We start from the raw sequence: 25,232 nt of genomic DNA on the forward strand, positions 1-25,232 counted from the left end.
TTCCATTTAGGTTTGAGTCGCGAAAGTTATGAGTTTTGGGTCCTTTTGCTCGTCACTTAGTAACATTAGCAATTCTAAAAAAATCACCCGTGTTGAGAAAAAAAGGGTTGGAGATATTACTTTTCTTAGACTTAATTAATTAGCCATTGAACGATGAGCGATGCAACGCACCATAAATTAAGTATGCAGACTATTACCTATCCTAGATCCGCACCTGTCTATTATCATAATTTATCAACGTTTATACAGGCTATTAGTAACTATTTCATGAACTTGTACTTAAATTATGATATAAAAAAATCCTTTTCATTTTATAAAAACCATTTTGCACCCGTGTCTGTTGGAACATTTGTTGGTCAAAACTGAGAAAGTTTTTAATGCAGGAAATTTTTACTTGTTTTTCGTTAACAAAATATATTGTTAAAATTTTCCTTGAAAACGTTTTTTTAATCAGACAAAGCTGCTATGAGAAACGTTCAGTAATTGATAGGCGTTAAAAGATGTTCAATATTTCGGATACTTTTGATTAATTGGAGGCAAGTTTCAAACCAAGAACGAGGCCCCTCAAATCGGATTCCTAAAACTCTGCTCAATTTTCAGAGTAAGTATTGTATATTGCAGAACTCAGAGAAGCTTCTTCTATCAATTAGCTCGACATGGTTCCTAATTTCCGGTGGCTAACGCAACTATTAGTTCATCAGGTTCGAATTCAAACCACCTCAAAGACATCATTTGCAAAAAAAATTCCACAATCTAATCACAAATTTACTCAATAATCAAACCAATTCTCTGCATATATCTAAAATAGAATCCAAATTGATAATAATTACCTCGATCAGTAAAATCTTGTTTGATTTTAAATTAGGCAGTTTTAATCAACTGGTAATCAGGACAAATTTGCTTAAGCCTGTATCAAATCCTATTTGAATTTCTTCAAACTTTCTAACTTATCAAAATTTACCATTCAATGACACTTGACCTTCAAAAGATATTTTTTCACGGCCTTTGAACAAATTTTCTTATCTCACCGTCTGAAAATCAGTCTTTATTCAATCGCTTAAATTCAAACTTATGAATCGGTATATGGCACAGAACAAAGCTTTCGGGAAATGGTCCGCGTTGTTCGACAACGAAGAATTCTGCAGCATCTTTGATCTTTCGGATTCCAGCATAGATGCTTCCGCTGACACCCCCTCGCTACGAGCGGAGAGCAAACATCCATCTCGGCCCTTATCTGAGCGAATTAATTCCTTCACGAGTGAAGATTCATTTAATGTGAGTTATGCAATCGAAATGTACGACCCTGAAAGTAAAAACGAAACCCATGATTTGAGTTCATCCAAATTACACTTTGACGATAATTTCCTGGACAATGAAAGCATCAAAATACACTCGTTCACAATAGGAAAAAGCGACAGTAGCTACTCAGTTCACAGCGAAAATTCAAAATCAGAACATGCATCAGAAGAAGAAAATTGCGATGACAACGGAGCCCGCGACAATCACTCGAGTGACAAAACGAGCAATCATTTGGATCGACCTACAAGTGAAACCCAGTTTACAACTCCAATTAAACCGATTTCCAAAACGAAGCTTCATGAATCAATTCGTTCTACGTTTTCACACGTGACCAAATCACTTCAGAAGTCAGTTGGAAAGAACCGAAACTTCAGCGTGAAAACTTTTCATGACCAAAATAGTCCGGTAAAGTCAAAATCGGAGAACTCGGACTGGAGCTCATCGTTAATGGCCACATTAAACCATAATGAAGGTTTCAGACTGTTTCAAAAGCATTTAGAAAACGAGCTCTCAACTGAGAATCTAAACTTCTGGCTGGACTGTCAAAAATTGAAACAGCTTCATGGAAAAATGTTTGTAAAACGCGTAATCGAAATGTATGGGATCTATTTTAGCGACGACTCGCCTATGGAGCTGAATGTGGACATTAAAATTAAACTTGAAGTTGCAAACTCCATAATCAGAAAACCCAACCGAAAGTGCTTTGACAGGGCTCTGGACCACGTGATCAAATTAATGGAGCGGGATTCTTTTCCGCGGTTCCAAGCGACTCTTACAGACAACAAGCTGTTCAACCAGACATCAAACGAACCATTTTGAACTTTCAATTTCATATTTGTACAGATTTCTTGATGAGATTGCAATTATTTTTGATAATTTAGTTAATAATTTACTATTGACTTTTTCAAAACCCCTGACCGAAGAAGCCGTAGTTCCTGAAAAGCAAAGTTCATTTTCATTAGTTATAAGTAGTTGCCAGGTTGGGCAAATCACAGAGTTTGATTTCCACAAGCTTCAATCAAATTACTTTGATGAAATTTCCCCTGGCATTCAAATGGTACCCAGGAGATGTTTCTAATCATCATCAAGTTCATTCCGCTCGCAGGTTTGCAAATCAGAAAGATGAGTTCTTCAATTTCAATCGTCTCAGAATTTTCAAATGTCTCTTTTTCGAAATCATCTGAAATATACCAGCAAAAGGTCACACAAAATTGACAACAATAGGTCATAAACTTTTCAGATCTACTGTTATTCGGTGTTGGGCAAATATGGGCATGACATCAGGATTGTGACTCAACAAGAATAAGCGAACAAGAAAGTTCTCAAAAAAGACAGAGATTGGCCAAAAAATTTCTTGGCCAAAAAATCAAGACCATAATTTTAAAAAAACGAGCCGGGAAAAAATTCAAATAATATCAACATCGTTCGTCACAAAAAGATTTGAAATAATTGTTTATAAGTTTAATTACCATTTATTTTCTGTCAAAACCCTGTCAGAATAGCCATATTTATTACAAGTTTCTACCATGCAGATTTTGTTGTAGCGTTGTGTTTTGAAGATTTGAACCCAATTGCGCTTCTTGGGCGCGAGCTGCCCCTAGATTGTCATGAAGTGTTTTACGGTCAAAGTAGCGGTTATTTTCATCGGTACGTACAGACTTCAAAACTGAAAAATAGTTACACAGGGGCACATCCGCGGAAGTAGAGCGTGGAAGACAATTCAGTGCCAATTTTCACTTAGTTCGGTTCTTCTAAAAATATGAATTAAAAAGTCATCTGTCAACTAGAAGACTTCCCCGACTGGACTGATCCAATCAAATTCCCCAGCTTGTTTCCCTCAAATACAAACAGAAATAGAGTAAAGCTCTGAGTTGATCTGATTAAAAAACAGAGGGAGCAAGAAAAGAGACTATAGATGCAATCGTAAGAAGCAATAGTATTGTTATTACGTCCCATGAAAAAAAAGCGTCGTTGATTTTTTTCTTAAGAAGTTTCTCGCAGCGCGGCAAGAGGAAAAGGAAAAGCTTATAGAAAGGAGGAATGAATTGTATTATGAAGCGAGCATAGAGCGCGCTGAAAAAAAAGCACTCAAATGATAAATCGGTCGAAACACTGGGAAAAAGATTTTAAAATCCTTCCTTGCTCCTTGATAAAATTCATACCACAGATTGAAAGCCGCCGAGAAAACTAATTAATCAATCATGGCTACTTCTACACAGAGTTCAGGCACCATAAAGTACCTCTATATACATTTTTCTAAGCGTGAAATATCGTTTTAGAGAATAATATCTTCGTGTAAGTCTTTTTAAGCCTTTCGGTTTAATGACCCTTCTGCTTTTCTGGTAAATCCGCTTACCTTTCTGAAAACAGTGTTTTATTCCACCCAATTCTGCACTTCCAGCTACTGTTGAGCAGCTAACAGTATAATACCATTGTACCACAGTTACACAGAAGAGAGAAAAAATATCAGTTCAACTCAGTTAAACGTTAGAATTACAAACGCCAGTTTGACGATAGAATTTTAAAAATTCAACCCAGTTCGACGTTAGAATTAAAACATCACACCGACCCTTCATCAGGTTAAAAAAAAATGACAGATTCTGAAGAGAAAAAGGTTGCAGATGCTGGATTTGAAAAGAAACCAACTTCGAAGCGAACACACAAAAAACGTGAGTACTTAAATTGGTAAAATTTTGGCCTTTTTTGTATGCTTTTTGTTCCAACTTTCGTCGAAAGTGCGCAATATATAAACTTGGGGTGGATTTCTTATTCTGACCAGTTGAAGAAAAAAATATTTGCTTAGTCAGGGGATCTATTCATTGATCTGCCTGCTGCCCACCGGTTCTGCACACCTTTACCGCAAATTGAATTGAAACAAGCTAATTGGTTATTAGTTCCACTTTAAATTTGATAAGCCTAAATTTCATAGTTTGTCATTTTTTAATTTACCGAAGACTTTTCAAATTCAATTACTCAGCACTCGGAACATTTTGGTTTTGCCCTGATACGAACAGTCATGTTTATACTAATATGTGCGTTTGTACTGATTTTTGTGTTGTTTTTTCGACTTGACGAAATATGTATGCTTTGAGTGGTTTTTTATTTAGTCAAATTTTGTTTTTCAACTAGTTATTTTGCGGGGATTTCTTTCGATATGATCTAGAAACTATTGAGGCCTTGAGATCAAACATACAAAAAAATTTGTCACCTGTGATTAATTTTTGTAAAGTTATTGGGAATTGAAAATTGCAAAACTATCCGACTGGGAATAATTAACGAGCGTTATGTTGCGTTCTTAGAACACGCTTAAGCCACAAATTATATATTTCAATACAGAATTGAGGCCAGCATTTTGGTCTTAGTAATCCAATTTGGTAGTTAATTACATTCCGGGTGAGAAAACAAAAGGCAAAAAGGAATAAAACTCTTTTTTAATTAAATATTTTTTAAAAAGCAAAGGCTTTATCTTCAGCAAAACGGGGCAGTAGGAAGATTTAGGGCTTTACGCTGATAAACAGGAAATTTTATTAGAGCACTGAAAATTTTCGTTATCTATCATTCAAGTCAGACTCAATAAACATCAAATGGGCATGGGTTTAAAGCTGAAGATAGAAAAAAAAACAAAACTGCTGGCATCAAATCAGAAAAACTGAAAAAAAAGTTGCATTTTTGTTTTAATTCATTCAAGTCAGACTCAATAACCATTAAATGGACGTAAGTTTAAAAATAAAGACAAAAAACCAAGACTGCAGATATTAGAGTAGGAAATTAGAAAAATGGAGTACTCAAGACTAGAGAGCTCTAAACAGCAACAGCTGTTACGGTAAATTTTCAAATTGAACATAAGTGCTTTGGTTTCAAATGTACCTTTCTTTTTTGAATACCCTAAGCAGAGGTTTTTGTGAAATAGATCCAAGAAAACAATGGTTGAAAATTCGAATTTTTTTTGTAAAATTCCCTCACACCCATTGTGTAGTCTAAACTGATATATTTTGCATTTATTAACTTTTTGGTTTCAAAAATTAACTTAATTTTCTTCGAAAACTTCACTTTTTCCAAATCCACACATACACAATCTCAGGTACGAAGTGACATTTTTTCTTCTATCTTCGAGGTATTTAAAGCATATCATTTTCTAATGATTGTTAAGCCGGATTATTAAGCTGCTTACACTACGCGTTGATAAAAAATGGTGAATAGTTCACTTTGGCCGCCCGTAGAGAACTTTTACATGCCGGTAATCTTACAAAAATCAAGACAGGTGAAAACAAAAGGTGTTAAATAGTTTTTTACATAACGGTAATCTTGCAAAAAAAAACAAGATATGTGAAAATAAGCAGTGTTCAACAATTTTTGTTTCAAAACTTTTCGCGTTTTTGAAAATTAGCTCGTCAATACCAAACTTGAGTTGTAAGAGGTAGTGATTTGATCAGTTAACTTGCCTGACTTCATTTCGGAACACGTTTGTGTGCAAAAAATTGCTCATTTCACACTCCCAACATCGTCAAAAAATTTTAAACTTATGAATGAGCAGTTACGTAAGTTCAAATTTATGCAATTAGGATAGTGAGTAGTACATCCCTTTGGGAACATTTAAGTTCCAAGTTCAGTTCATTTTGAACATTTCATTTGAAAGTTACCCCAAATAAAAGGAATTAACCTTAAACAAATTTATGCTTCATTTTCTTCGACTGTTGCATACGTTTGAATACCTATTGTTTATTTTTTTAAAAGGCTAAATAAACTCCAATAAAAGAACAAACTAGTTTTTCCAAACTAAAGTTTTGTCAAAACGATCTTATGATTAACACACAAAAAAAGCAGAATTTGACAATTCACAGTTAAAAGGCAACTAAAATACTTCTAATGAAAATTAAACAAATCTATATTATTTTGTTTCTGATAACTAATCATTATGGGCGATAGAACTCTAAATAAAAAAAAATTTATGATTCGAGCTCATAGTTTAATGAAGCTCGAAACAAACCAACATCAAAACCTTTCTGAACTAAAATAGAGACATACGCGGGACGAGATAAGTATTACTTTCAGAGAAATGTCATTAGTTTGTTCAAGTCAGGTTCTCATTACAGATTGAAAAAAAAAACACAGTTTAAAAATTAAAAGGCTTTGGATATGACAAAAGGCAATATCTGGATATGAAGAATGATGTATACATCAGGACGATATAGTAAGATGTTTTAAGGTTTTGTAGTTTCAGTAGGAAAAACGAGTACAAAATCATTGTTAAATTTAAAATCACCAGAGGACGCTTTTGTCTGGATTGCGAAATCCGAGGCCTGATGTAGATCACAAATAAATGAACAATGTTGCAAATCTAAAAACAAACCCTGCAGTCTTTCCATCGAAACCTTGAACGAGCAGTTTATGACTTGAGGAAAGATACTTTCATTTTTTTTTCCTTGAAAATTCACTTCTTTTTGTATTAACCTCCATACGCGAACTCAAGCACAAGGTGAAAAATTCTCATTTATCATTGGAGTATTTCGAGCAAATAAAATTCAAAGATTGCTGAACCAGATTAAGACGCTGCTTGCGCTACGCGTTGACAGAAAAAAAAATTAAGCAGACAATTGTTGCACTTTTGATATCATTATCAAAATTGAGTTGTATAAGGGAATACAATGAACAGTTAACATGCCTCATTTCAGTTCGGGACAAGTTTGGAAAAGTTACGTTCAAGTTAAGTTTTCAGCATCGTAAATAAACTTTAAGTTAACGAACGATAAGTTTGCATAGATTGAAAGCACATTTAGGATAGTGCGTAGCACATCCTTTTAGGAATATTTGGATTCCAGGTTTTGTTCTTTTGAAACATTTTTTGTTTGAAAACTCTTTTTTTAAAAAAATAATATATTATCAAACAAACATTTTCTTCACTTTCTCCGACTGTTGGATATTTTTGAAACCGTATTGCCAATTTTTTCTACGGAAATAATAACATCTGTTATTAGGACAATCTAATTTTTCATAATGAATGTTTTGCCCAAATCAGATTTCTGATAAATACATACAAAAGCAAACCAAAGTTTCACACTATTTTTGGAACAGAAAAAAAAAATACGAAACTTAAGAAAGAGGTGAAGCAGAGCTTCGCATCACTTGCGATACAACACAAACATCAAAAAAAACATTAGCAGCACAAAAAATGATGAAAAAAATAGATATACTTAAGTTTTCGTATGTCTCGATAAAATTTCAATCTAGGCAAACATGCCGAGCAAAATAATTGAATTTTAAATTAGCAGCAGAACAAAAATGACGAAGCGGATACAAAGCCGCCAGTTTTTGAGCAGACACCAGTTGAGCCGGAACAAAAAATAGATTTTGTGCAAAAATTTCACCTCCTCTAAAAGTATAGTGTCAACAGTTGCAACTATAATGATTATAGCCAACTGATATTTGGAAAAAAGAAATGAACGCAAGAAAAAACAACAAAAACTAACTTGTGCTTCGGAAAAAAACATTCGATTTTCCAGAAAAAATGATAGCCTTAAATCTCTTTGAATTTCTAAAAAAATTTATGATTAGCATTTTTTTTGATGAAGCTTGAGAAAACTGGATCATTGGGTAAAGTTTTTATTCCGTTGGGAAATCTGATAATTAAATTCTTTTTTCAAAAATAGATGTCGATCACGCTTTTTGTGATTTTTACATTCGATAGGATTTTGTCTTCCTTTTACCAAAAGAATTAAACTGAAAAAAAAAACATTCGAGCTTGAAAAAAAATTTGATTCTTTCTCCGGGAAAAAAATACAAAAAACAAATTATCGCGACCTTTATATAAGTCTGAATTACATTCATCGAACTATAAAAACAGTCATGGTCTCGGTTTCGAACGCTTGATCATTCGCGACTTAGTCCCGCTTCTTACCACCACACTAAAAAAAGCCCCAGGAAAAAATGGCCCCATATACAAATGGCCCCATATTTTTATGAAAATTACCTTCATGAATAAAACAAGCTATCAAATGATTCAAGCGATTCTGTTAAACTAGTTGTTTAGTAGAAAAAAATCTATAACCCAGTTGGATATTAATAAAAATATAATAATGAAATAAACCCGCAAAGCGGGGATTAGATACTCTTGGTCGTTGATGACAAAGTTAGTAAAATAAACTGAAAAACCATGACTCAAGATAAATCGAGTATTTAAATGTTTGTAGTTTGTCAACCAACAACAGGTTCAAGTTCATTCAAAAGATTACAGGTTCGTGAAAAGGATCATAACCAGGCAAATTGTTTGATCTCGCGAGGGTGTTTGACATTTCGGTGACACGGTAAAAGAAATTTTCACAAAGTTTGCTCCAAAAATCATTGGCAGTCTCAAAAAGGTCTTGTTTCCCGTTCGATTTGAATCAAGGCCATTGTCGGCAGTCCACAAATCAAGAAAAATTATCAGCAACTCTATTTAAGAATGTTATTCAGCAAAGTTAAATCGTTTTTACATAACGACAGTGAAATTGGCAACAAATTGCTTTTATTCAAGTAAAAAACATATAATCCTCATCATTCATTTCATGTTTTTTGTGACACCTTTTTATGCATCGTCGTTGAAAATTTTCCAATTGCTTACATTGGTTTGTAGTCGCAAACCAAACTGGATATGCTTAAAAAATTATTGATAGTATGCAACTTTTAAAAAGCGAAACCCGAACAGAGCTACTCAGTGAGTTTGGCGAAGATCTTCTGGTGTAATCAAATTGCATGATTGTTTTTAAGCCTTTCGGTGATGTAGTCCACGACATTTTGAAATTGCACCAAACACCAAAGTCTTTCACCGTGTCTTTTTAAACTATTTGTTCGCCGTCAAAAGATGAAAGATCGCTTAAAGGGTATCGCTTGTTAGATTTTTGAAATCTAATTTGTTCAAATTTGTCAAATTTGAAGTCAGTTCTGTTTTCTGCTTCCCAGATTTTTACATTGTTTAAATCTGGTAATAACGCTTGCTTATCGCAAGCGTAGAAAGAAACAAAAAAATAAGAGTTCATTTAAATATCAAAAAATCTGTGTTCGAAAAACTTGTAATTCAAATGGATATTGTAACTCTGCAAAACTAAGTTTTATGATTAGAGCATATAACTTTTTTTGAAGCTTGGCATAACACTTCATCAAAAATTTTGTGAATTAGAGACATTCCCAGTATGTATCGTGAAATCATCTATATTAGTGTAAAAAATCTATATGTATATTGGCTATACATCGGCAAGCGTAAAAAAGAATCATTAAAACTAGGTTATATAAATATGAAACAACTCTGTGTTATGGAAAGTGTAGTTCAAACGGGATTTGTAACTCTACAATACTAAGTTTTATGATTAGAGCACATAGCTTTAAAAAGCTTGACACAAAACTATATCAAAAATTTTTTGAACTGATTTAGAGTCTTTCTCAGTATGCTTCGTAAATTGACAAAAAAAAACTTTTTTTTCTTGGTCAGGACAAGTTGTTCTCCTTTCAAAATAACAAACAGATTCTTAGGATAAAAAGCTATTTACAAAAACCTTTCACTGGATATGACAAATGGTGTCCAGACAAGGATGATAAAGTTAGACATTTTATCATTTCATCGTATTCATTACGAATGGAAAAAGTCATTGTTAAATTTTAACACAGCAGGAGACGTTCTGGTCTGGATTGTAAGTTTTAAGGCCTAATAAAGGGCAGAAAAAAAATTGACAAAATTTGAAATCAGAAGTTTGCATTTTATGCACGGTATACTGGGTTCACAAAAATTTGAGTTTTCAAAAGTTTAAAATGACGAAAATTAAATTAAGCACAGAGGCGAAGCGTAGCCACGCAACACTTGCGATACAACACAAACATAGCAATAAACTTAGCAGACAGAAAATGAGACCAAAGCAACTAAGTCGATGAATTTTTTTTCGAAAATTTGACATTTACAACCATAAATTTGCCTGAATGTTCTTCAACTCAGAGACAATCTGCCACAAAACACAACCATTGCCGTTATTTAAGCATTCGAAATCATTTATCGAGCGGCAACTAAGACGACAAAACTTGGGTAAACGCCAGCAGAGTTTTAAAAAAGCCAAGAAAAAATTGAGCTAAAAAAATTTGAAGCTGGAATTTCTACGAGCGGCAACTAATATGACAAAACTTGGGTAAACGCCAGCTGAGAAAAAGCCAAAAAAAGTTTGAGCTGAAAAAAATTGTAGCTCGAAGTTTTACGCTCTATTCACTGAAACACACGAACACAGAAACATCTATTTTAGCTTTCCAACTCGACGCAAAGTCGAGAAAGCAAAAACCGAACCCATTAAGCGAAAAAACCAACAAGTTAAATCAGCACATAATTATAGAAAATCAAATTCTGTTTATTTTCATACTAGGTTACGACTTTCAATTTCAGTTAAACCTATAATAAAAAACTACAATATAATATGAATAAAGCATCTTGAAAAAAAAAAGATACTACTAATGTTTAGAAGATAAAATGCTTCGTACATAAATTTGACAGAAATTTAGTAGACAAAGGATAGTATGAAAATTTAACTTTTCGAAAAAAAAAACAACTTGCATCAATCGAAAAAAAGATAACGTCCGACCGAGACTCAAACTCTAGACCTTCTATTCCGACGGCGTTTGCGCTACTTCTGGCTCAATTGAGAGGGGCTTGAACGATTTTGACTTTCCTTAAAAAGCGAGGTCAATTTTTTAAACTTCAGAGAAAAAACTGTACCGCTGGGAACCTTATGCACCTAAGCCGGGCTCTTTGCCTGTAGACCAAGCGGGAACTGCCTTGACAGACTACGATGTTCAATAAAAAAAGCAAGGTGCCCATCCATGCATAGTGGAAAAAAACAAGGTCCGGCTGGGAATCAGGCCCGAGACCTGTCGCTTGCAAAAAATTGTTTACTTGGAAAAAAGCTAGTTCCCGAATACAAACCACTTGCTCTCGCAAGTCAAAATACCGAAACTAAAAAAAAAGTTTCATCAAATTTCAAAGTTTGAAAAATTAATGAAAATGTCAGTATACGCTTCAAACCCCCTGCCCCCTCCCCTCTGCACGCTATTGCAAATGATAGAAACCATTAATAAACCACCGTAACCATTGAGAAACCAAAAGTCTACATTTATGAACTATTTTCTTTCAGACCAACTCACTTCGATCTAAATTCAATGATGTTGAGCTTATTCTGAGCTTAAGATATGTTTGTCCAAATAGACTTGTAGAGCATGACTTAACAACTTTTGAACTAAACCTGAGATCATTCTTTGTTTTGGAATTTTTGTAAATTATTCTTGGCAGTACAGCGACCATGGCGCAGTCGGCAGCGCGTAAGTCTCATAATCTTAAGGTCGTGAGTTCGAGCCTCACTGGTCGCAAATTCTTTTTGTCACAAGCTGATTTGTTACAGATATTTGCTTTAATAAACATATGCCAAGACCTGCAACTTCTTTTAGTGAAATCAACCGGCAGCATTTCAATTGAAGAAGAGGAGGCAAATCTGGCCCAAATATCTCTGGAGCAAGAGGGTCTTCTGGCAGAAGAAAAGCAGGAGCTGGACACCTTCCTGGAAACTGCAGAGGAGTTGGAGGCATCTCAGAATGACCAACAGAAGTTATCAGACTCGGCCAATCAAGGTTAGATTTCAGCTAAAGAAAATATTTTTCTTTCAAAATTGAAGCTTGTAAAATAAATTTGAATTTGACAATTTCAACAGCTTGACAATTTCAGGCCAAATAACAGAAGAGAACCAACTAATTTGAAAAACATATTTGGTTTTTCAGTTTGAAAAAGATATTTTTCATTATTTTGCGTCTCAGCGTAATTATTGATCGAGCCCAAGACCTGTCGCCCAAACAACCCATTTTTGGTACAAAGCGTTGGCTGCGAATTTCGAAAAAAAATTGCACCAAATTATTTCTGGTAAAAACCTGTGCAAACTTCATTTTTTGTCTAAATTTAAACCAATTTGAGAAAAAGCTTTTGAAATTTCAATTTTTCTCGTATCCGGTTAATTTAATTCAGCACTGTAGTCATCGCTCCGTTTCATTTAAATAATTAACCTTTCGATTAGGCGTCTGGCTGTTGAACTAAAAAGGTTAGATTACGCCTAGTGTTTGATTCTAACTAATACACAAGCTCTTTGCTCTGCTTGTAATGATGCTAAAAATTAATTGCATTTGGTTGGCGATTTGTACCGGTTATAATCCTAGTTTCACAAAAAATGATGCAAAACCAAGTTTTCCTGCTATAACCCTAATTAATAATTTGAAATTGTTTTTTTTATTTTCATTATTAGACTGTTTACGAAAAAAACATGCAAAATACTTTAAATGGAAAGTCAAAAGAGCAATTCTTCCACAATAAAACCATAATTTTTTTTTTACAATTGGATTTTCCCTTTTTACCTCCACATAAATTCAATTAGTCATTTTTTCCGCATCTTCATGCGTTTTGTCGGTTTCATTCAATGCTTGTGAAGCACAATTGATATTACACGCTCTCCTTATAACCCTTACTTTTCTGCGAGGTCATCTCATGAAAAAAAACTGGCCAAAATTAAATTATTAGAGATATATTGGCACCAAAATGGAAGTAAATTTTGGTGACCAGGGGGTCAAATACCTGAGGAGTGATTGTCCCTAAATCAGCTTATGGTTAGCAGCATTAATAAAACAGTTAATAAAACTTGCGTTCACTTCCTTTTTCCTTCTCGAAAATTGAGCAGCGCAATTAAATAATTTCTGGGTGTTGGGGTATAAACAAAAAGACCCGCAAACTATATAACCTTTCATTTCCTTTCAATTGCCAATAAAGTTGAAACGACTCATCATCAGGATCTTTTTCATTTCCCATCATTAGAGTTACTAGTTTAATACATTTTAGAACCGATGCGAGATTCGAGTAGTCCCAATCCCATGTCATATGCCAATCTAGTGTTGGAGAAGACAGAAGAGGTGGAGGCGACTTACATCACCACTCCAGTCGAGATACCACAGCCACTCGGATCCACCACCGACGACGGCGAGAACTCATGATGGCCTCGGCAAATTTTTAAAAACTGAAATAGAACTGATGTTACTGTTCTTATGTTTTGTATTCGAGTTATCAGCTCTGGATAGAGACCAATGACTCTAGTTTTTTCTATTAGTGTATCTTGCCATTTTTCATCTTGATGGCCGGCTGCGACAATCAAATTTGGATTTCTAAATTGTCAAACGACTTTGACTGCAAAAATGGTTCATCAAGCTAAGACTTCATACTTTTAAAACAATAGGAGATAAAAGGCAAAATATTTTTTGTAGACATTGCGTGACATAGAATTTTTCCATCCAAAATCCTAAAGGTGGTACTTTATCAACAAATAGGTTAACCAAGATTCCCAGCATTGAGCTGCGCTACTTATAGCTACATGGGAAACATTCTATGATTTTGGGTTATACAGTAATAACAGTTTTTTTTGCGATATATCCACTCCGAAAAAATAAATCATCTTCTAACCACGAGTGATTGTGAATATCCTTCTGCTCATTGCACTTTTGCGCTTTACTTTATAGTCAATTTGCGCTTTCAACAATTGTATTGAGGAATATTTATTTCTCTGTATTACAAAACAATGGTATATTGCTAGTTTATATTCGGAATTGTAAAATAAAAATATCTTGTTTAATTTTACATGACTATTTAGTCCAAATTATAGAAACAAGAAACAATTATAATCAAAGATTGAACAAAGATCGAAAAATAGGACAGTTTTCTGGAGATAAAATATCCGAATAAATAATTCGTTAATCGAAACGGAATAACTGCTTCAATTAAAGCATACTAAAGTGGCTCATCGGGATAATACGAAAAAATGGGTACTAAAACTGGATTTAAAATAGTTCACAAGTCTAACTACTGAGAAAAAGACGCCAAATAGTGCATGGTGCCCCCAAGCTACTAGATGTTGATTCTCATTGATTATGCTTTGCGCCTGAAATTTTGGGAATTTTCCTGAAATAAAACCCCGAACCAACACTCGCTTACGCTATCTGAACTAAATTTTCAATAAAACTCATTTGATTTTATCAGCAACAATGATAAACTTAATTCAAAAATCAAAAAATATTGGCTAATTAAAAAAATACGAGATTTCTCAACTAGCTGTTTTTGATTGTATTGGCTTCGAAAGATGTTTTGTCATATTTAATTATATTGTTTGGTGTTTGGTTAGGGGTTGTAGACAGACTTTTGACACCGCTAACAGCAGATTATCAGCGGATGGCAAAAAAATTAGCGATTTTATTAGGGGCAGTGACTTTCACTTCCGACATGAGTCTCAATTAAGGGTAGTAGTTCCGACGAAAGCTTCCTCTTAATTCAAACAAAAATTAGGTGTCAATTAGCGGTGCCAAAACCCTGGTCATGGCAATTTCGAGACTACAAATGGTTTAAATTACTCTCCGGGTTCAGAATAGAGTACGACTTGTTATCTACAACACACAACGAGCCCTGTCTAGGCCTGAACAGTTTAACATTCGGATCACTTTTCCCATTTAAAGGGGCAAGTGGATCTGTTAACGTGATAGACGAGGCACTTTTAGTCATCGCTTTCTTCGCATGAGGATGATGATGGGCACTATTTGACTGCTCCTCGCTACTTGTAGAACAGGTATCCAACTTGTTCTGGATGAGAGGGTTGATTGAGTTTGCGGTTTTGGAAACGTTCCAGTAGAGTCGCTCCTGCAAATCTGCCAGCCAGTCTCCGACCGGCTCTTCAGAGCATATGCAGGGAACCAGGTCACTTGGCCCAGCTGACTCGATCACGATTCTAAACAAAGTCGGTTAAATTCGTATCTACCAATTGCGGCTATACATCGGGATCATTTTCTAAGAAGCTTGGAAATAACACTTCATTTTTTCAAGACATGAAAGCTAGTCTTCAAACATTGTTACTTCTTTCATGATTGCTTGGTAACAACCGTTCGTGCCTCCACATCAAGTTTTTACCAAAACTAACAGTACCTGATCAAGCAGCTTAGAACATTTCTAATGACTACATTAACTTTACTTTTATCGAGCACTTTTTGTACTAGTCCATCTTGCATCAATCATAACACCAATATAACGAATGTCGTAAGCTTGTTTTCAAAAAGATTGCTCACAGCGCTTAGGCATTTTAAAAGCAACTACTAAAACTAAAAAGATCAATGAACGTTGGGCCGCTTGAGTAAATATCGAGACCACAGCGAAAAATAACAGCTCCGCTGCTGTGCAAGTTTTATAGGTAATCATAATACAGAAAGATTAGCCGGTCAGTGTGCAAGTACCACAATGTTCCGACCACTCCTACAATTGCACATAAAGAAAAACAAACAATAGTTTAAATTGTCGAATTTTCTTTTTATATGTAACTTTGAATTTTCGAAATTCGAAGCAAAATTATCGGCTCTACTAAGTTCATGCCTGACTTCCCAGACCAATTTTTAACGAAACTCTTTACTTTTAAAATCTTTTTTTTTTGGAAACGTAGTCTCGCTCAAACGGTTGCAATTTGATGCTAGATTTTCCTCCCTACGGGCTTTCATGATGGTACCTAATATCGGGCTAAAACTCACCTTACCCTAAAGACTCTCCAAGTCTTTTCATGGCATGGGCGAAACCAATGACATCCCGATTACCTCATAAATAAAATACTGCGGGAAAATCAGTTTGAGAGCCCGCCTTTTTGCTCATAACTCGCCAAGCGGCAAATTTTAAAAATCAGACCAGGCTTTTTCGACCTTGGTAACAAATTTTTTGTGAAAATTTTTTTGGAATCCGAATTAAAAATGTTTTTCTTTCCACCAAGGATTTGTCACCTTCTACAATAGTTGAGTACGAGAGACTATTCGTGAGTTTCAATCACTGAAAACATAGCCAACAGACAGTTTGGAAAAGAGTCAATGAACGCCAACAGAAAAAAAATACTTGTTTGTTTACAAATCTCAACATTCAATTTCAAAGAAATAAAAAGATGCCCTTACATATAATCGAATTTCTAGAAAAATTTATGATCGGCACTCTTTCGATAACATTACACCAATTTGAGAAAAGGAGATCAAAAAGTAAAATTTTTATTTCGCTGGAAAACATGAAAATTAAATTCCACTTTCAAATGTAGGATAGTGAAGTTTACCTTCCTTTTTGACTGAACTGAATTTAAAAAAACCAAAAGTCAACTCACGAAAAAGTAGATTCGAGCTTGAACAAATTTAAGAACTTTTCCCGAAAAAAATTAATCGCGAACTATTTAAGAGCCTGAACTACATTCATCGACTCTTAAAAAATCCTTGGGGATGTAGAGCATCTATTAAGCATAGCACTTAAGCCTTAAAATTTCATTAACGGCTATAAATGGCTCGCTAGACGGGTTTGCTACACCCAATTTTCCCTTTTTCCTAAAACTCACTTAAAACTGAAGAACGCAGAAATTTCGCCTTTCCAAACCGTTTAACAAATTGATTACATTTGAAACTGTTTTAGAAAAAATATCCACTTTGTTGTTTAATTAAGATTACGGCTGCAAAGCATAAAATCTCTATGGACTCTTTAGCTTCCCTCTCTGAAGCATTAATTATAATTTTCTCTTCAACCTGTTTGATGACACAATTATACCAGAGAAATATATTCTTCTTCTGAAATTATGTTAAGCAGAGAAGCGTCTGTGAACTAAAATAAGAGCACTACTTTTTGTAAACTGCTAGGTTTTAATGCTAGCTGGAGGTTGTCGCCTTTGGCAATAATTAAGTTATGTGGCACAGTATAAGCACTTTATTAAATTACAACAAGACTGCTCGTATATCATGGCAAAGCCCTAAATGTTCTGACTGCCCCTTAACTGGCCTTGATTACATTTTTTAAAATTATTTTGATAAACAGTAAGTTTTCTAATGCCAATAACAAATGCAAGTGCTAACATGTGAGTAAAATTGATATGACCAATTATATTTGGCCTCAATTCAATTTGGAACGTATTGAAACTATCAAGGTATTATTAGAGCAGTGATGCCGTCGGCATTTTGGTCTTGTGCAACCACACTCGCTTTGCAATCCAAAGATATCGGGATGGATACCCATACGCAGTCAACTTTCAAAAATCGGTCCGATTCAAAAAAACATCCCAGGCAGATATATTGATCGAAAGTCGGATCAAATGAATAATTTGCTGTGCTCAACTCACACTTCTTGTGTGCCGTTCTCTCCAGTGAGCTGGATAAGTTCGTCCCCGTCGAAACAAACCCACGGGTAGAACCTCGAGTTGTCAGCCGGCAACACCTGATAACGTCATTATATTCAATTCACATCATGTCATAAAAACATGAAAGCACTTCCAATATCTTTCAAGCATTTGAGACTTTTAGAAAATGTTTAAGGTATAATATGGCCTCACAGGTAAATTAGTAAGAGTTTAATTCTTAGGGAAGTTTTTTCAACCCACACATTCCTTGGAATATAGTATTAGTTCGTTTCAAAAGGCCTTTGGAAATTATTTACAGTGTTGCATTCCACGTAAAATCCACGCTGTTTTAGCCAGCTGAAAAGTTTAAACCTACAAAATTGAAACGCACAATCTGAAAGTTTTGATCAACTGTTGAAAACAAGTTCAAGCTCAAGTAAATTGATATATAAACTCTCGTCTAACTGAACTAGCAAATTTTTTGAAAGGTCATTTGATCAACTTTTTCGGATGAAACTTTTGCAACTTTTTCTACCTTTATGACTGAGTTGAATGGTAGTATGATGGGTCTGAAGGAGAGAGAGTGGACGCATATGGGGGTGATCATGATGCAGGGGATGTCCGGGTGCACCAGGGACGCACCGGCTGAGAGGGCGTGGGCTGTGCTGCCAGAGGGTGTCGACACTAGCACACCTGTTAAGTCCACAACGCATACTTATCATTAATGCAGTTTCCAAAAAAAAATGAGACTTATTGTTGCACCTGAAACAAATAAACACTAAACTACACAATCTAAAGTCTTCTACAATTCACGTTGTCTAAAAAGTCACTGCAAACTCTTTAAAGTCATATAACAAAAAGGGCACTCTAAATAATTTTGATGCGAAATAAAAAACATTTCAATTAAAATAGCTCAAAAGTTGACCAAAAAAATCAAAAAGCTAAAATTTAGAAAAAAAATGAAAAATAACAAAAAACAACACTTTAAAATGACTCAAGCTGACCCCTAAGCTTTTTAAAACGTTATAGCTTCTGAAAAAACGTTCAACTTTATCTAATTTTAGAGAAATAATCTCGATTGAACTACAGCAGTTTAATAACAAACAAAGATAGCTAGTTGCTGCGCAAGTAGCACAGAAAATTCCCACCATATTTTTAAGAAAACTTGAAAACAATTTCATTTTTATACAAATTATGTAGTTTTTCATTTGAAGATACTTCTATATTGTGAAGCCAAACAATATAAAAAAATAACGAGGACAACTTTCGCACGAAGGCTAGTTCAAAATAGATGGAAAGTTTTGCACGAATAAAAATACCTTTCTTTCAAAAGGAACGCGCAGAGACCCGCACTATAGACAAATCCGCATAACTAAGGAAAATACAAACATAGCCAATATTTCCAATTATGGGTTTCACAGAAAAAAATACATGACGTAAGAGCTCTTCAACAGAATCTACTTTTGAAAATTGTAAAAATTAATTTGAAAGTGGCATTTGGCAAATTAATTTGATGAGGACTTGAAAAAAACTTCAAATCCGTTAAAAAAAATAAGATCCGTAAAAAAATTTTTGGGCTTTCACCGGGAAAAAACAAATTAACTAAAACAACTACACAATCTTCTTGAAATGACGTCTTCTAAATTCAAATCACTGCAAACTCTTTAAGTTCATGTGATAATTAGATCCTTTTCAATTTGATGCGGAAATAAAAAACAGTTCAATAGAGATGGCTCAAATTATTCTGCAAAAATGGCGAAAAAATAACGACTTTAAAATCACTCAAAAGCTGCATGGTTTAGCTTCTCAAAAACATTTTTTATCCTATAATTTAAAAACATAGCCAACTGACAGTTGGAAAAGAGTAACGAACACGAGAAAGCAGAAAAAAACGACTTGTTTATTCAAAAATCTTAAGTTTTGAATTTCGAAAAAAAGATGGCCTTAAAAAACGTTGAATTTGAAAAACAATTTATGATGCACACTTTTTTGTTAAAGATAACCCGACTTGAGAAAACTGGATCAATAGATAAAACTTTTATTTCGCTGGAAAATCTGATAATTAATTTCCATTTTCGAACTTAGAAGTCGATCACGTTTTTCGTGACATTTACTATTTTGCTATTCGATAGTGGAGTTTGCCTCTCTTTTAACAATAGAAATGCACTGAACTTAAAAGGACATCACAAGTCAAACCACGAAAAATCAAACTTGAGCGTGAACAAATTTTAAGACTTCCTGAAAAAACCAAGAAAAATCAGCAAGACTTATATAAGAGTACTCACTACGTTCATTACTCTTAATAAATAAAAATGATTGAACTGCAACAGTTAAATAATATAAACAATAATAGCCAGTTGCTGCGCAGGAAGCACAGAAAGTTCCGCTCACAAAATTAATTAAAAAAAAACAATTTCTTGATATTTCAAAGAACTTATTCAATCGTGATTTTAGAAATGATCGGAACGAAAGCCAAGATTTTGGGCAAGCAAAGTTTGTAAAGCTAGTAGAAAACTGTCAGGATAATCTTATTGGAGAAAATTGGGTTAAATTTGCAACTCTGGAAAAACGAAAAGAAAACAACACGGCCTATAGAATCCTAGATGTCACTTCTTCCCAAGAATAGCGGCGGTGATGTGAATAACTATGGAAAGTAAACCCAATAGAATGATTTAAAACTCGACTTTTTTCAGTTTTTTTGAGCTATGTGGATTTACTGAGAAAAAAATCAGACAAGGCTACAGTTTCATTCCATTTTGAGAAGTCTGAACAAATAATTAACGTTGCATATTGTGCCCTCAAACTTAAGTACGTTTTATTCTCTTAGACATCATGTCTAATTTGGGGGAAGATATCACTAAAAATTTTGCACCATTTAAACCAAGCAACAAAACTTAGACCAAATAGTTTTGTTTCAACATTTTTTGACATAATGGATAAACAAATAGTCAATTTAAAAGCTCGATCAACTCTGTATGCAAAATTCAGGCTCTATCAGCTTCTAAGGAAGCATTTTGATAATTAATTTACACGGTAGTTAACACCTTTCCCTAATTCAATTGTCACGCAAAACTTATGACAGGACAATTAATAAAATTATTATTGACCGTCTCCGGAGATGGTGGTGACGAAGTTGTCATTCACGTAGACATCCAAGTCCACCCTGGACCCCAGACCGCGGTGGATGGTCACTTCATTGAGTACTTTGCGCGATGAAGTCAATTTTGGGGTTGCGTGAGGACCTGAGTCACACTTCCATATCTGACCTTTGAGACGACATCGAAGCTGCACTGGAATTTGCCCTGTAAAATACGAATGATGATTTTGTTCACGAAACTCGAAACCTCGCATATGTAACATATTTCAACAGATTATTTAAATTGAGAAAATTTCAAGCTCCATTATGGCAAAGCATATTGATAATTTACCTTCATTAAAACATGTGATAAAAACTCTTATGATTGCAGCAGTATGATGAAATCATAAGAATAAGCGTGCCTGAGAATGCTTTGTCGATAAATGTCTGGAATGAGTCGGGGCACCAGACGTGAGGAGTGAGGAATCCAAGGGTGCCGAAGCGGAATGAGAGGAACACTGGGATGTGGTGGGAGTGCTGGAAGAGAGACACACTCCGCAACATCGTCCCATCTCCCCCCAGGGTGATCACGAGGTCTATCTTCTCCTGCTCCTCCTTACCACCTGACACAAATAGTAGTAAGCTGATTGATTTTCAACAGGCTCATCAAAATCAACGTTAATGTATGTAAAGTGCACCTTTGATTACATGATAAAAAGCTTGGTTACTCATAAGGAATATATGAACAAAATTAAATAAAAAACAGTAAAACATAATTAAAAACGGAAGAGGATCAAGGATCATTTTGCCAGGGTTGCTGCTTTTCAAAAGTTTTACGAATTTTATTGAAGTTGTTTGCTGTCTACAAAACAATTTTCATTTAAAAATATTTGAAAAAACCAAGTTTTGAAATGTCACCTTTACCAATAACACGTTTTCTGACGAGTATTTATGATAGCCTGCAATATTCGATATTATATTCGCTCCCTACCACAGAGATGATTATTTCGAGGCCAATCAATTGTTTTAAAAAAATTTGGAACTATCTGAAATCAAAAAATTTGAATCGAGATAGTTCGTTAAAATTCAAGATTAACTTGTTATTATTAGTTGACGCCAAACGATCAATAATTAACCTCTAGAAAATAGACTTGCTTGCTCCGACATTTTTCTTGATGTTTCAACTCACCTTTGAATGCTTGTATTCGGTCTGGTTGCAAAGCTCCATTTCCCAGAAAATCCTTGGTTAGCTCAATGACAGAGGGCTCCAGGAATAGCGTCTTCCCTTTCTACAACAAAATCTGGATCACATTAACATCCTTCCCCTAAATAGACTAAGTTAAGATCCTAATGAGCTTGACCAAACCTGCAAAAAATTTTCAAAGGCACCTTTGAGCCCAATTTATTCGAGTTTTGAGTGCTGTACATTTCAAGCTGTACCCAAAAACAGCAATTTGGCATAGTTCTGACAGTTTGCTCGTGGTACAGATCTTCTCAGTAAAAAAATTACTTTTAAGGTTTGAAAATTCCTTCCCCCTATGCAAAAATCCTTGATTTGATCCTGACTGGAACTTCTCAAGGTTGAATTTACCTATGTTTATAGCATTCTAGTGATGATCATCTTAATTTTTTTGAAAAAATATTGTTAATTATTTTTCTTGTTAATAGTTTTTATAACCTCGTTGTGGGCAGGGACCACTTAGAAAACCCAACAACTTAGAGTAATTACATCAGTGGGAAATTAACAACAACAAACAAACAAAACAAACAACGCCAGTACTTACATCAAGTATGTACTGCGCCAGTGGGACGAATGACTCTTTCACTTGCTTCTCGTCGTTGTCATACGAGCTCTTGATCAACAACACAGTCTTCGGGTAGCCTTGGTCCGAGTTCCACCTCAACAGCATCTTCAGCGACGAAATCGGAAACAGACTAGATGACTTCTTTCTAGAATATTCTAGTTTTTTCTCCAATTTCTCTTCATGACAGCTTAAAGGTTGGGAAGCAGTCGCAATCTTACGTCCATCTCTGTAATTGGACAAGTTATTCTGAAAATTGGAATCGTTGGAATAATAGTCTTCTTCGTCATCGCTTATAGCAAAATGAACGCCATATCTCTCAGTATGATGCACGATACTCATTTCGGGTCATACGGCATTAAAATCTCCGATAAAGAGTCAAAATTGTAGCTACATTCAAAAGATGGTAATATTTATTGAACTTTCAGCTATGTTTTAGTCAAAGCAACAAGCTGTATTGCAACAGCGCAAAAAAAGGTTGAGTTCAAAGAGTAGCAAATGGTCTCAAGAAAACTTTCTGCAGCTAATCACAGACAAAAATGATTCACTCAGTGGTCAAATACTTTCACAGCGAAGCGCCATCAAGCATTTATTTTGTACCACGTACTTTTTCTTTTTTATGTATCAATTATTAAATCAATGTGCAATGCTTAGCAAGAAAATTTGATTATGAAGCAAAAGAGACCAGCTTTTTAAACATTAGCGAAAAATTACTGTCTTTGTGTGGTTTTAGATGCATTTGTATTGATAATTATTCCTGGTAATTAGATTATAATAAACTGAAGATGAAAGAAACTGACATAAGTAGTCTTCAAAGCAGAAGACAACAAACAGTATGGCACCTTCTTTTAGTTGAACTTATACGGCTGGTTATATACTGTCAATCTTCACACAGCGATTATGATGCAGAACAAATACTGCTTTCATGCGAAAACCCGAAAACTCCAGCCAACCGATTTTTAAGCAAAGTTGAAGTTATTTGTGTAGGCAATGTGTCGTTATAAATGAAACAAACAACCCACATAAAACCACTATAAATGTGTTGAAAGCTTAGTTTCTTATAGTTCAAAAGCATAATTTGGAGTTTGTATCCTCCTCGATTGCATCGATTGACAATTATTTTTTTTCAAAAATGGTATGGACGACAAAAGCTGGATACGATTAAGATATTTATTGACGAGGGAAAGGACCAATATATAAGCTGCTCAGCACTTTACGGAGAGAGCCGCTGTTTCGATCCTGATTACGAATCACATGCAATTTTGTGGTTATTTTTCAAAAGTGGGTAGTTTTGCCTCACCCTCAGCCAACCAGCACGGATCATGGTGGGCCTCGAACTTTCAGTTGAAAGAAGGAGACGTAACTTTTTCACCCACGCCTTCATCAAAATCGTTACACACAGAGGCGAAGTTGCACTTCGCATACACAAGCAAAAATATGACCGACAACGCTACTGGGAAAAACTGAATGAGTAAAACTTTGGGTCTACCAAATTTCTTAAGTGACGCACGCCAATTATGAGTCTACATAATTGTTAAGTGAAGCAAGCCAATTATGACGCATTAGCAGTCAATTTGAAAAGAAATTTACCAACTAACATGCCTCAATTTATAGAGCGGACGCATTTTAACTAGTATACGAGCATTTTAACTAGTATACGAGCATTTTAACTAGTATACGAGCATTTTAACTAGTATACGAAAAAATTCATTAAACACATGCGACCCTGCTGAGGTTCGAACCCTCTTATTTTGCTGCTGGTCTCTTTCCCTACCTCTACGCTACAGAACCATAACACCTTGAAGCTACAGTGCTATTTGTACTACAATAGTGTGTGTTAATATCCTTAGTATTTGCTGTACTTAATCGCTGGTTATTGATCTTATGCATATACTGCAATAAAAGAGCACTTTCAAAAAGAGCACTAATATTTGCGACTTAGGTTGAAAAACAAAAAGAGTTCGTAATATCACACAAGCTTTGCTTGTGTAAAAAAGGATGGAATAGCTGAATAGCTCAACAACAACCCTTCCAAGAAAACAAATTTGTTTATCTAATATACAAAAATTTTAACACACCAGAAAGCTGTTTTTGTTCCATATCTCTCAAAGAGTGAAAAAGAACTATCGATTAGGGTTCATTTTTTGAATTTTTTTCCAGCCAATTATGAATACCTCAAGGAAAACTGATTGATGGTAACGTGTATCACTTTTAAGCCCTTTTTGCCGTGATTCGGATTGTAAAAAAGTTGTATCAATGTCAAGAAAAGCTGGTGTGAATATTTTCGATTTTCAGACTAAATGACACGAAATTTGCTGTGAAGCTGGCTTTTCAACTTTATTGCTATTAAAAATTTAACGGTATAAGTTGACGTGCTTGCATTATAGCTACCACTGTTTTTTGCCTTTTTCATCCATGTTTTAAGTTCAAAAAGAATTTTGAACATGAGATTTATTCGAATTCCACTCTTCGCGGAATATAAACTGCCTAAACCAAATAGAATATCATCGGTAAAAAATCGCTGCGAAATGCTGTCCATGTTAACCGTTAAACTTTAAGCATGCGAGAAGCGACGCTTATCGTCGCACCCTTTGGGACACGTCAAAAATTTAGCATTGCAAGGTAGCAGACAAAAATGAAACGAAGGCCACTGTGTGGATTTTTTTGGTGGAAATATGACAACCACAACTAGAATTTCGAATATTTGTCTCAAATGATGTTCAATTTGAAGAAGACACGTTCAGCAACACAATCACCGGCATTTAAAAGTTTAAAAAAAAAATGCTTGCAGCAGAATGAAGGTCCATGCTGTGGCAACTAAGACGGCAAATATAGCATGCGATAGAAAAAAACTTACGATAC

General features: G+C 34.7%; 3 protein-coding genes and 1 non-coding gene across 4 annotated transcripts; 3 read left to right on the forward strand and 1 right to left on the reverse strand.

Annotated features, from left to right (window-relative positions):
- Positions 1 to 1,083: 1,083 nt before the first annotated feature.
- Positions 1,084 to 2,118, forward strand: LOC134846943 (regulator of G-protein signaling rgs-7-like). Its single transcript, XM_063864427.1, has one exon. It carries the CDS (start codon positions 1,084 to 1,086, stop codon positions 2,116 to 2,118), a length of 1,035 nt encoding a protein of 344 aa, XP_063720497.1.
- A 1,266-nt stretch (positions 2,119 to 3,384) lies between these two features.
- Positions 3,385 to 14,004, forward strand: LOC134857331 (uncharacterized). Its single transcript, XM_063873723.1, has 3 exons — positions 3,385 to 3,968; positions 11,749 to 11,928; positions 13,178 to 14,004. The coding sequence occupies exons 1-3, from the start codon at positions 3,890 to 3,892 to the stop codon at positions 13,327 to 13,329; spliced, it is 411 nt and encodes a 136-aa protein (XP_063729793.1). The 5' UTR covers positions 3,385 to 3,889; the 3' UTR covers positions 13,330 to 14,004.
- Positions 11,598 to 11,670, forward strand: Trnam-cau (transfer RNA methionine (anticodon CAU)). Its single transcript has one exon. It is a non-coding gene; the product is annotated as a tRNA-Met (tRNA).
- On the reverse strand, positions 13,912 to 23,400 carry LOC134857330 (NAD kinase-like). The gene is made up of 7 exons (XM_063873722.1): positions 22,353 to 23,400; positions 21,758 to 21,857; positions 20,991 to 21,191; positions 20,600 to 20,794; positions 18,028 to 18,185; positions 17,496 to 17,590; positions 13,912 to 15,104 (listed from the first exon to the last, which is right to left on the reverse strand). The coding sequence occupies exons 1-7, from the start codon at positions 22,710 to 22,712 to the stop codon at positions 14,714 to 14,716; spliced, it is 1,500 nt and encodes a 499-aa protein (XP_063729792.1). The 5' UTR covers positions 22,713 to 23,400; the 3' UTR covers positions 13,912 to 14,713.
- Positions 23,401 to 25,232: the final 1,832 nt, after the last annotated feature.

Source organism: Symsagittifera roscoffensis, chromosome 1 (assembly GCF_963678635.1).
Source record: "Symsagittifera roscoffensis chromosome 1, txSymRosc1.1, whole genome shotgun sequence".
In the NCBI taxonomy this organism is placed as follows: Eukaryota; Metazoa; Xenacoelomorpha; order Acoela; family Convolutidae; genus Symsagittifera; species Symsagittifera roscoffensis.

Bases quoted from the DNA above. Each gene is read 5' to 3' on its own strand.
- LOC134857330 (XM_063873722.1), bottom strand. From the start codon at position 22,712: ATGAGTATCGTGCATCATACTGAGAGATATGGCGTTCATTTTGCTATA. The intron at 20,795-20,990 runs GCACGCTTATTC...CGTATTTTACAG, and splicing joins TATCGACAAAGCATTCTCAG to GGCAAATTCCAGTGCAGCTT. The intron at 17,591-18,027 runs GTAGAAAAAGTT...TGACGTTATCAG, and splicing joins CATTCAACTCAGTCATAAAG to GTGTTGCCGGCTGACAACTC.
- LOC134846943 (XM_063864427.1), top strand. From the start codon at position 1,084: ATGGCACAGAACAAAGCTTTCGGGAAATGGTCCGCGTTGTTCGACAAC.
- LOC134857331 (XM_063873723.1), top strand. From the start codon at position 3,890: ATGACAGATTCTGAAGAGAAAAAGGTTGCAGATGCTGGATTTGAAAAG. The intron at 3,969-11,748 runs GTGAGTACTTAA...AACTTCTTTTAG, and splicing joins GAAGCGAACACACAAAAAAC to TGAAATCAACCGGCAGCATT. The intron at 11,929-13,177 runs GTTAGATTTCAG...AATACATTTTAG, and splicing joins ATCAGACTCGGCCAATCAAG to AACCGATGCGAGATTCGAGT.